The 12279-nt window shown below is 37.3% G+C and overlaps 2 protein-coding genes across 15 annotated transcripts in view; one reads left to right on the plus strand and one right to left on the minus strand.

Moving 5' to 3' along the window:
* AKAP13 (A-kinase anchoring protein 13) overlaps positions 1 to 12279 on the plus strand; it is a gene marked incomplete at its 5' end in the record, with an annotated part of 340854 nt that overhangs the window by 169232 nt on the left and 159343 nt on the right. Inside the window, one exon of one of the 14 annotated variants that reach the window (XM_079127354.1) lies at positions 3712 to 5536. The exons of 12 other annotated variants lie outside the window; for them this stretch is intronic. In XM_079127354.1, the coding sequence (XP_078983480.1) occupies positions 5499 to 5536 (38 nt within the window). Of the gene's footprint in view, positions 1 to 3711; positions 5537 to 9288; positions 9770 to 12279 lie in introns of those variants that run through there. One more of the 14 variants, XM_079127353.1, reaches the window with a different exon arrangement.
* Positions 6421 to 8106, minus strand: LOC306654111 (growth arrest-specific protein 7-like). The gene is given in 2 exon segments (XM_079127376.1): positions 6421 to 7364; positions 7367 to 8106. Coding segments are annotated over 2 exon segments (1026 nt in total). The 5' UTR covers positions 7763 to 8106; the 3' UTR covers positions 6421 to 6734.

A 12279-nucleotide genomic window follows, 5' to 3' on the forward strand; every position in this document is an offset into this window, starting at 1 on the left:
GTTCTGTTCCTTTTCTAGGGCTTTGAGATGTAATGTTAGGTCATTTAGTTGTTGACTTTTTATTCCTTTTTTGAATGCACTACATGCCATGAATTTTCCTCTTAATATTGCTTTCATAGTGTAGCAGAGATTTTGATATGTTGTATCTTTCTTCTCATTTACCTCTAAGAATTTTTTTTATTTCCTCCCTGTTGTTTTCTGTTATGCATGCATCATTCAATAGTGTATTATTTAGTCTCCAGGTGTTGGAGTAGTTTCTGTTTATTTTGTCATTGATTTCTAATTTCATTCCATTCTAATCTGATAGAATACAAGGTAGTATCTGTATGTTTTTGTATTTACTAAGAACTGCTTTGTGCAATAACACATGGTCTGTTTTAGAGAAGGATCCATGTGCTGCTGTGAAGGAAGTGTATTTGCTCATTGATGGATGGAATATTTTATATATGTTTGAAAAGTCTAAGTTATTGTTTGTGTTATTGAGTTCTATGGTTTCTTTTCTTAGTTTTTGTTTGGAAGATGTATCCAGTGGTGACAGTGGTGTTTTAAGGTCACCCAGAATTACCGTCTTGTGTTCTGTTTGGTTCCTAGAATTTAGAAGGATTTGTTTGACATACATGGATGTGCTGTTGTTTGGGGCATAAATATTTATGATTGTTATGTCTTGCTGATTTATGGTTCCCTTAAGCAGTATGAAATGTCCTTCTTTATCCCTTCTGACTAACTTTGGCTTGACGTTCACTTTATCTGATATAAGGATGGAAACCCCTGCTTTTTTACTGAGTTCGTGTGCATGGTATGTTTTGCCCATCCTTTTGCCTTTAGTCTGTGGATGTCTTTTTCTATGAAATAGATCTCTTAAAGGCTGCATATTATTGTGTCTTTCTTTTTAATCCAATCTGCCAGTCTGTGTCTTTTGATTTATGAGTTAAGACCTTTGACATTGAGGGTTATTATCGATACATGATTTGTATTTCCAGTCATTTTGGCTTATTTTTGGTTTTTAACTTGACTTGGTTTCTCCTTTGATTGGCTTTTCCTTTAGGGTTCTTCCTCCATTTGCTGACCTACATTGTTGTTTTTCATTTCTTCCTCATGCCCTATTTTGCTAGAATGTTCTGTAGTGCAGGCTTTCTATTTGTAAATTCTTTTATTTATCATAGAAGGATTTTATTTTGTCTTCAAATCTGAAGGCTAATTTTGCTGGGTATAGAATTCTTGTTTGGCAACCATGTTCTTTCAGAGCCTGATGTATAATGTTCCAGGCCCTTGTAGCTTTTAGGGTCTGGGCTGAGAAATCTGATGATATCCGTATTGGTTTCTCCCTATATGTAATCTGCTGCTTTTCTCTCACAGCCTTTAAAATCCTATCTTTATTGTGTATGTGAGGCATTTTCATTTTAATGTGCCTTGGTGTGGATCTGTTGTAATTTTGTGCCTTGGTGTTCTGTAAGCCTCTCGTAGTTGATTGTACATTTCATTCTTTAGGTTTCAGAAATTTTCTGATATTATTTGATTCAATAGTTTGTTCATTCCTTTGGTTTTTTCCCTCTGTGCCTTCCTCAATCTTAAATCTTAAATTAAATAAATAAATCTTAAATTTGGTCTTTTCATGATATCCCGTAATTTTTGTAGATTTCATTCATGATTTCTTACCATCTTCTCAGTTCGGTCAACTTTATTTTCAAGATTAAATATTTTGTCTTCATTGTCTGAGGTTCTGTCTTTCAAGTGATCTAGTCCATTGGTGGTACTTTCCTTTGAGTTTTTATTTGGTTTATTGTTTCCTTCAGCTTAGGGATTTGTTTGGCTTTTTTTCAGGATATCTCTTTGGTAAAATGATCTTTTGCTTCCTGCAGTTGCTCTTTCAGCTGCTTATTGGAGTGATCATTCATTGCCTGCATTTTCTCTTTTATCTCATCCTGTGCTTCAAGAATCATTTTAATTATGTATATTCTGAACTCCTTTTCTGACCTTTCTTCTACCATGCTTTCATTGGATTCTATTAATATAGAATCTTGTTTTGTTTGGAATACTTTTTTCCCTTGTTTTTTCATGTTGTTCACGTATCTTCCCCTCTAGAAGTGCAAATCTTGGGTATTGCAATTTCCCCTACAGGCTTATACTGACCCTGCAGGTTTCCAAAACGTCTTCTTTAGGAGAGAGATCAATATTAGCAACACCTAGTACAGACAATTTGCAGCCCTAAACCAAAGTCCCTATGAGGATATTAATAATATTGTCATAATAAACAGAGAGGATGCATTCAATTATTATCAACAGTATAACAAATAGATTTGCAATAAGGTCTACAGTTTCTAATGGAGGACAAAGAGGATGGGAAGAGGTATAGCATGTACCTGTTAATGGGTTTAGAAAAGAATATATAGAAGTGCTAGATTGTAGGAAGAGTGAAAGTGTAATCAAAAGAAGTTGGTTGTTAGCATGAGAAAAGGGAGAAGGAGACTCTGAGGAAACAGGTAAGCAAAAGGAAAATAGAACAAGAAAAATAAAGAAAGAAAAACTTAAAAATTTTCAAAAAGGAGATAAAATTTTCTACACTATCACAGTTATTTACTATTCAAACCTCCCAGTTTTCAGTAGCCTGATGTATGAGAAGGTACCTGATAATGAGCTTTCAGTCTCCAGCAGGCATCTCAGGATGGGATTGACACCACCCAAAGTTGGCAACTTCAGCTTCCAGGACAATCCCAGATGGCTGCACTGCCTTTCAAATGTGTTCCAAATGGGGAGCTGCAGTATGGGGCATGGATGCTGAGTACTTGTGGGGTGCGGTTGGTTGGGCTGGGGGTCCTGGAGGTAGGGTGTGGTGGGTCAGGCCAGGTGGTCCTGGATGTGGTGTGTGTTCCCTGAGGTTGAGGAGTAGTAGGGGTGCAGTCAGTTGGTACTGGGGTCCTACTCATCCTGGCTGTTGTCCCAAGATGGCGGCAGCCATGTGTAAATAAACTTGTGGGTACTGTGAAAGGTGACTTTCAGGCAACAGCAGGCAGGTGGCAATCCTCTGCGGTCTGTGTGTAATCTGCAGGCTACTAGAGGATGATTGGCAGGTGCACTTCAGGCAGTGGGTGCTGGGTAGGTGAAAGGTAAGTGATGGACAGACAAAAGGCAGGCACGTGGACCAATGGTGGTTGATAGCTGGCAGTCTGTGAGCAGTCTGCACTCAAAAAGTAGTCAATATGCTGGCAGACTATGGGTGATCAAAGTGGACCAAAGGGGAAAACAACAGGGGATCAATAAGTAGCAAAGATTGCCTCACCGAGAAACAGATTTTCCTTTGCTTGAAACCGGAGGTATGGAGTGACAGGGGATGCAGCCTCCCTCTAGTCTGCCATCTTGGATCCACCTTCCATCTGTTTTAAAAATTTTGAGACAGTCTTTCCTAGGCTGGCTTCAAGCTTGGAATCCTTCTGTCCCAGCCTGAGTCACTGGGATTATAGGTGTGTGCCATCACACCCAACCAAACTGAAGTTTATATATAGCCTAATATCTATAATTCTTTCTCATACCACTTACATTTTTATATATGTTTGTTGGCTTAAAACAGAGAAAATACAAAGTGTTCTAGTCAGTTTATTCTGTCAGTGCTGATTATTGTCAAACCAATTCTTTTTAACTGATTACAAACTCTTGCTTTTGCATGTAACATTAGCAGTTTTCACAGTATTTATTCTTTTTATAAATATATATTTTACGCTTTTGCTAGCTAGTAGAATTTCTTCATAGAAATCACATAAGGAGATTAGTTCTTTCAATTATGTAGAGAATGCTTATAGAGTTCTTATTTTGAGAGTATTTCTTATACTAGTGGTGCAGCTTTGTTGATATGATAATAACCTCTGTGGTTGCATTATTGTCTTTCACAGATGCTCAGTAGACATTTAGCTGGGCTTAAAAATGGCAGAACTGAACTTTTATGAACTGCTAATGTTTAGTATCAGTGGGCCTCAGTTTCCTGATTTGTAAAATGGTGAAAAGTACCTCATAGATTTATTAGGATTAAATGAGAACATGCTTATAAGATTCTTAAAAGCTTAGCACGCACCTTTATTTGGAAAGTTAGGAAGGAAAATTCATTGAAAATACTTCAGTCTTGTATAAATATGACATATCTTTTCACCACTATCCTGTTTGTGAGTTATTGTTTTCTGGTCAACCTTACCCCACAGTTTTGACACTATCTCTTGAAACAGGATAATTGAGCCCCATTTTTCACATGGATTTTGCGGGGAGATAAATAACAGTAGGTGATGTAGGAATGATTGCCTGACAAGTCAAGATCCCTGTGCCTTTTTTTAAATTCAAATACTCAGCAATTCCCTTCTTTTTCGTTCATTGGAATTACATCAGCCCCATGATACAACCCGTAGTCAGAATTTGTTTTTAATCTTGGTGGTTTAAACATTGAGCTACTACTTTGTATTTGGGTTCATTTGATCCTCACAACAAACTTAGTATTACCAATTTACCAAAGAAATTGAAGCACAAGGAAAATACAGTCACAATGATGGTGATGTTGGACTAAGGTATCAAACAAAGTCTGTAACTCTCCAGCTTATATTCTAAGCCTTACATATAAGACTATATGGTGTTAATTATTTAAAGGACAAAATTTAGAATAAACTACTGATAATACAGAGAAGGGCCGAAATGATGTGCTTTCTTGCCCTTTTCTGTCATTTGTATTCTCTCTTTGCTAGTTGTTCAGGGACGAGTGACAGTTCTGTGTCTAGTGCTATGGTTTGAACTGAGGGGTTCATATGTTGAAAGCCTAGTTCTCGGTGTGGCGATGAGTTGAGGTCTAGTGGAAATTTTCATTAGTGTTCGTTGTTATAAAACCTGAACCTGAACCCTCAATCACTCTTTGGCTTCTTGTCTTGTAATCTACATGTACTTCCACCCTTTTGGTGCCATCCACCATAAGGTGATACAGGTAAGGAGGCCCTTGCAAGAGCCAGTGCTGTGCAGTTTGAATTTTCAAGCCTCCCACACTGTGAACTGAACAAACTCTTTTTCTTTATAATCCTCAGATATTTCACAATAGTAGTAGAAAAAAGGACTGATAAATGCCCCCAAAAAATAAAGGGGGGGGAACTAAGAGTATGAGTGCTAAAATTCCCAGTGAATCTGTTTATACACAAATGTATATCTGACTATACTTAACCCAAGAGATATACTTAACTCCCAGGAACTTCCCATTCATTTTGAAGCAGCTCTTAACCCCTTTCCCAATTGCCCCCTTTTGGTATTTAATCTGTCTACCTCCATTTCAGTGAATTTGGGTTATTTGTAGAACTCACCAAGGTTTGGCAATTTCGTTATGTGGTTGAATGGAAGATATTGCAGTAGCCCTCAAATAAGGAACTAGGTGCTCAGTTCCTTGTCAGTAGACTCAGAGCAAAACATGCCTTTTAGGAGGACTGATATAACTGCTTTTTTCTACTCTTAAAACTGTAATATGAAGCCAGAACTAAAACAGGATGGGCTTACGATGTTCCTGGTGCTTGGGCAGGCATGTGTGAGTATGAGCTTCCAAATTGCATTGTTACTCTTCACTGTTCTCTCTCTGGTATTTTCTCTGACTTTTTGCTGTAATTCAACTAGAGGCACCTTTGATCTTCCCCAGAATGACTAGTGTTGGGATCAGAAAATTGTTTTTCTCTGTAATTTGACTGGGTTTTACATCTATCTGAGCATGAAGCCCGTTGGTTGGTTGATTGGGTGGGTTTTTTGAGTTACACCGTGCTAGAGGTGAAAAGTTGTTGCATAGCACTAGGCTGCTGGGGAGTTTGTTAAAATTCACCCTGGGCATATTGAACTTTTATTGTACCATGTATATCAACTGTGGATTTTGAGATCAGCCATGAATACTCTGTCTCTGAGGAATAACCTCTAATTTGAGTTATTTTACAGTTGAAAAGGTTGCTGTGTGTCTTCCAAATTTATGAAAACAGAGGAACACCTGATGTTTACCTTTGATACATTTTACACCACACTTCTAGTTTGTATAATTTCAGGTATCTTGAAATATGAACTTGAAAACAATGTAGAGAAAACTAGCTTCAGGTAGAATATATTTTTTAATACAGTGGCAATCCACCTCTAGTATTATCTTTTCAACAGGATTTTGGAAGCATTTTATCATTGATAGAAAAAGATCAGTATGAATATTTGAAATAATTGTTCATATAGAGCCTAATAACTTTCATATGCTGAGGAATAGTAATTGCTTCATATGGTGGCCTAGTACCTTCCTATTTCATAAGATGTGGATTTGCATTTAGACTTTGTAAAGAAACAATTTTGTAAATTAAAATTCTCTATATACTTAGGCTACAAATATCTGGGGATTTTTGTATATGAACTTCCTTTTAGAAAATATGTGCTTCTAAAAATGGTTGGTTTTTTTTTTTTTCTTTTTCTTTTTTTCTCCAGCCTCAGTTTGTTCTCAGAGCAACAAGCATGGCATGGGGTTTGGGGGCTTCAGTCTTGGAGACAAGGGCAGGGTTGCAGGTCTGTCTTCTTGGCCTGGGAATATTTGGGATCCCCCAGCTGGGCCATCCAGATCACCCTTCGGGAATCTCCAGCTCTCTCCTCTGTCCTCAGTGGACAGGAGAGTGGGTGGGAGGGCAGCTTCACCCAGCAGGAGACACCACCTCTCCATGGGACACCCAGCCCCTCTCCTGGGCAGGACCCCCGGGGCCACACAGGCGTGTCTAGATCTCTCTGTCCACAGGACGAATGTTGCCCGTTTTGTGCTCTCTGACCCACAGCTCTCTGTCTTTGGCCGGGTCCACTTTTCGAAGCAGTTGATCCACAGGCTCAACTGTGCTTTGGTTGAACATGTCCGTCTCATGCCGCAGCTGTGTGTACTTGCACAAATGTTGCCGGATCATCTCCACCCTCTCCACTTCCAGCCGCTCCAGCTCCAAAGTTGTGGTCACCATCTCTTCAAACCAGTACTGGGCCTGGTTGTAGAGGTCCACACAGCGCATGAGGTCATCACCAGCCTGTGTGGACTTCCTCCGTGCCTTCTTTATGTCTTCCTCCGTCTTGTTGCTCAGCTTGATCTCCAGCTGCTGGGTCTTCATCTCCAGGTCTCTCTGCTGCTCTGTGAGGGCTTTCCGGGCTTTTTCCACTGATGCATAGCAGCTGGCGAGTTGCTTGCGGAAGTCAGCAATATGGTGGTCACACTTTTTCGTGTCTTTCTTGAAGTTCTCACAGAAGTTCATTAGGGGCTTCTCTACCTCGCTGTGAAGCTTGGCAGAGAACTTGAGATGAACTTCTGCTTCATCTGTCAGGCTCTTCTTCACCTGAGCCCATGCTTCTCCCAGGGAGCCTTCCTCCTATGCAGCCAAGAGAGCTTAGCCAAGTTCTTTGCATATTCTTCAATCTTTATCCTCTCTCTGACGAATTCACCCATTTCTTTCTGCATTTGTTTGCCCTTCAGTTGCTTTTGGAGCAGCAGTTGGAACCCCGCCACGGTGCCATTGCCTTGGGGGTCTTTCTTATCAGCCCAGAAGTAGTCACAGTAGCTCCACTCAGTTGGCTTCAGCAGCTGCTGTTCAAGCATTGTGTCTGGATGAGGGAACATCATGCAATTTGTCATCTTCTCTGTGTGGTCACCTTTATTTTCAAAATTATCTATTTTGTCTTCATTGCCTGAAGTTCTGTCTTCCAAGTGGTCTCCTCTGCTGGTGCTACTTTCCATTGAATTTTTATTTTGATTTATTGATTCTTTCATTTCAAAGATTTCTTCTAGATTTCTTCTCAGGATCTTTATCTCTTTAAGATATCTTCCTTCTCCTGAAACATAGCTCTGGCTTCACTCTTTATATCCTCCTTAAAGTCATGAAGCAGTTTTACTAAGTATATTCTGAACTCCTTCTCTGACATTTCTTCTACTGGTTTGTCAATGGAGTCTATAATTGGAGCATCCTGGTTTGTTTGGAGTGCTTTATTCCCTTTTTTTTTTTTTCTTTTTGTTTGCGTGTCTTCCCGTTTAGTCGTGGGGATCTGAGGTAGTACAGTTTCTACCCTGTAGATTTATAGTGTCCCTGAAGGTTTCCAGTACCTCACAAATCTGGGTTTGGGTTTCGAAGGCTCCGCCACGCAGCAGTCCAAGATGGCTCCTGGATGGCAGACAACTGAAGAGCTCCAGTGGAGAGCGAAGGATCAAAATGGTTGTTTTTTTTTTTAACTTAAAATTTGAACGTTCAGAAGAATACCTCAGTGTTGTTAAATGTAAGCTACAGGAATATTTTGCTTTTAGCATTGCTTACAGCACATTAATTCACACAATACACTAGATTAAATGGATTGCTTGGAATTAATTTAAAAAGTTGTATTTTGCTCCCATTCATACCATAGCTCTGTGAAACCTTGGTTTGCCTACATTTCATCTATATGTGGAACTATTGGCCTTGTCACTTGGAAAACTAAATGTAATTTTTTTTTTTTTTTTTTGGTGGTGCTGGGGATTTAACCCAGGACCTTTCACATTTGATTCAAGGAAATTGTGTCAGTAAATTTTTGGCCTGTTAAGTATGGGTTCTTTATTTGAAATTTAATGATAACCTGATAGATTGTCAAATGAACCTCGTTCCTAAAGGTAGGGGTTCTGCCCAGAATAATGAGCAAAAATTGTTTTTCTTCTTCCTGAACTGAAATAGCTAGCTTATAGTGTGCCAGTTTCATTGTGGTTAAAGTTACTGATTTCTACATGTATATAAATTTCCATAATTAAATAAATTATTCATTCACAGAATTGTGGAATCCTCACTAGTGGAAACTTACTAGCTAATTTTAATGTTTACCATGCCACTTGGAGTTAGATTCATATGTAGTTCTTAATCTTCTGTTTCATATTGATTCAGTAAGATTTTCAGTAATAAGACTGAAGAAATGGGTGTGCATTTCTTTCACGGTTAGTTTATTTAAATTGAAACAGATTTGCCATTTGATTTTTTTATTTTTATTTATTTTTTCATAAGAAAGCTCAAGAAAACTTCACATTGTAAGGAAAAGCCTGCCCTCCTCCTGTGTTCTTGGACTTTTCTTCTTGATCAGTCTTACATTATCAGTTTGAAATTATACCCGGTTAATTTATTGTTTTCAAACTTCAGATTATTTTATAATCATTTCTTTTCCCATCGTAGAATTTTATTTTGATTAACAATGTCAATATGTTCTCATTTTCAAAATAATTCTCAGTTGCCTGTTTTTTACTTATTTAAGCAGCATATAAATTTCTGTAAGTATATAAATTGTTTATTCATAGAATTACAATAAGTAGTTAGTAAACCAGTAACCATTGTGATATAGGCAAAGAAACAAATTCTGGCAGAGATCAACATTTCACATTTGATCAACATTTCACATTTGAACAATGTGGACTTGAACTATGCAGGTCTACTTAATGTTGATTTTGTTTTTTGGGGATTTGCAACAATTTGGAAAAAATGCACAGATGAACCCCATAGCCTGGAGATAATGAAAAAGTTAAGGCAAAGGTAGGTGTATGTTATGAATGCATAAAATATTATAGTAGTCCATTTTATTGTTTACTGTTATGGTTTGGTTTGGGTATGAACTGTCCCTGGAAAGCTCTTGCCCTCTCTGATTCCTAATTTCCATGAACTGAGCTGGGTAGTTTTCCTCTACTATTGTAGTTCACCATGATGTTGTGTTTCACTTTGGGCCCAGAGCCGAGGAGTTGGCTAACATGGACTGAAACATCTGAATCCATAAGGTAAAATAAACCTTTTCTCCTCTAAGTTGTTCTTGTTGGCTATTTCAATTATAGCAGCAAAAAACTAACACATTTGCTACCATAAAATATGTACAAGTATATTATAAAATTTAAAATTTGTCAAGAGTTAGATGCAGAAACCCAAACTCTACCTGGTACCAAAGTTGGGAGAAATGTAAGCCAATATAAAATATTACAATAACAATTAATAACATTAATATAATTATATTAAATCCTAAGTGCATTAAATTTACTGTTGCTTTTGCTGTGAGCTCAAGTGTTGCAAGTATCCACTTTAAGCACTAATACTAGAGGTTTCCACATGAGCAGTTTGTCTTGTCAATAAATTCTCTCCAGTAAATTACATATCAAGTAAAAAGTAATCTCTTGTGGTTCTTATGTATTTTTCATCATTTATAATACAAATAACATAAAATGTGTTAATTGATTATGTTATTGGTAAAGCTTCCAATCAACTGTAGGCTATAAGTTAAGTTTTGGGGGAGTCAAAAATTATAGGCAGGATTTCAACTGCTTAGGGTTACCACATGAGCCCCCATATTGCTCAAAGGTCAACTGTAAATCTGAATAACATTTAAGTAGAAATTCCTTTTTACCCACTTGTAATTTATAATTTCTTAGATAGCCTATGCCATCTGATGAACCAGGGTTGAAAAAGAGAAAGTGCATTATTGAGATTAGTTAATCAGGATCGTTTCTTAGGTGAGACTGTTTGATGTCCCCTTTGTGGTATGGGCATAAACTAAATATAACTTTGTTGGAGTCCAAACCGAGACCTGTCGTGGTTTATTTCTACTGTGTTCCTTTCAAGTAACTTTCTGTGGCTCCTCTACTTGACTGTTTCTGTCCTCTGACCTAGGCCAGCAAAAGGGTGTTTTTTTTTTTGTTTTGTTTTGTTTTTAAGAAATTATATGTAATAATGTTTGTAATGCCACCACCACAAGCTTATTTCATTAAAAGATATGAACTGGGCTGGTGAGATAGTCCAGTTGGTAGAGTGCTTGCCTTGCAAGCATAAGGCCCTGGGTTCAATCCCCAGTGCTGGGGCTGGGGGGGTGGGGGGGGATATTAACTGCCACATTGTATGTAGTTGTTTAAACAATTGCAGCTGAGACTACATTTGCAATCTGATATTTTCACTTCATTATAATCTTATCTATTTCTTTGACTTCTGTAATTATTTTGAAGCCCTATAAAATATTGTGTTTATTATGTATATGTAAAACATTCAAGTAATGTTGAATGGTAGCTAACTTCTGATTTGTAAAAATACTAAAACTATTGAATTTTAAAGTGAGCCTTGTCTTTTACTAATTGATTTTTGCTTCTGTTAAATTATTTCCTTAGGTACATTCCAAGAAATTATTTACTTAGATCAAAGGATATAATGTTTGCTGCTGTAGTATTCATTGCAGTCTTTTCAGCATTAGCTCTGCTTTTCTTTTTTTTTAAAATCAAGTGGCACCTGTAGGTTACTTTAATGTGTAGCCAAGGTTGTAAAATGCAGCCTTAGTCACCAGAGGATTCTAATTATATTAAAATCTCTTGGGAAGTTTAGAAACACTGATACCTGAGGGTCACCTTTAGAGATTTTTATTTAATTGGTGTTATCTGGACATCAGGATTTTTAAAAGTTCTCCAACCATTTCTAAAGTACAGTCGAGGTTAATATGTTACTTTAAGAAAACTGGCCTTAACGTTGCATGTGAAAATTATTTCCTGAGAGTTACTTGTTGAACTGGGTTGGTGGCTTAAGTAGATTGATTACAATAAATATTTTTACAAGATCTTGAAAAAAAAAAAAAAATGCAGCAAGGTGGTACTAGAACACAGCTTGGGCTGTTAGAGGAGTGTGGCCCTCCAGAATTCAGGAAGCTGATGTAGACCCTCAGGATAAGAAGCAGGGGAGAAAAATGTTCATGGAAGCTATGGTGATCTAGAACTTGTTTGTTGTTCACCAAAATGTGTATTTTAAAACTTTTTCTTTGTTTTGGTTTGTATTCTCTGGTTATAAAATAGAAGAGTTAGTTTTGTGTGGTAGTATTAAGAATGTCAGCCCAAATCTGGGCTCACTTACTTAATAGTATTAAGTCAAGTTATTCAGTTTTCCTAACTTGGAATTTCCTCATCTGCAAATTAGGATAGTAATATTCTCCTTCACGAAGAAGAATTAAGAGAATAAATGGGGAGATTCATGTAAAGGGCATGATGGTTTAACTTGGTACATTGTTAAACAATTAATAAATATTATTGATACAAAGAAGTGGTTATGCTATAATTCCCTCTTGTTTGTGAAAGAAAATAGAAACTGTTTAATGAGTACTTGTAAATATATAAAGTCCATATATCTCTGTTTACCTATTTTTAATCCTATCAACTGTCAGAACCACTTTTTTTTTTTTTAAAGAAGTGAAAAAAACCTCTGCCTCATTGTAGCTAAGTCACTTGTCTTAAATAGGACCATGGTATAAATGAGTCCACTCAGACCT

The sequence above is a fragment of the Sciurus vulgaris genome (assembly GCF_902686455.1).
Source record: "Sciurus vulgaris genome assembly, chromosome: 2".
Taxonomy (NCBI): domain Eukaryota; kingdom Metazoa; phylum Chordata; class Mammalia; order Rodentia; family Sciuridae; genus Sciurus; species Sciurus vulgaris.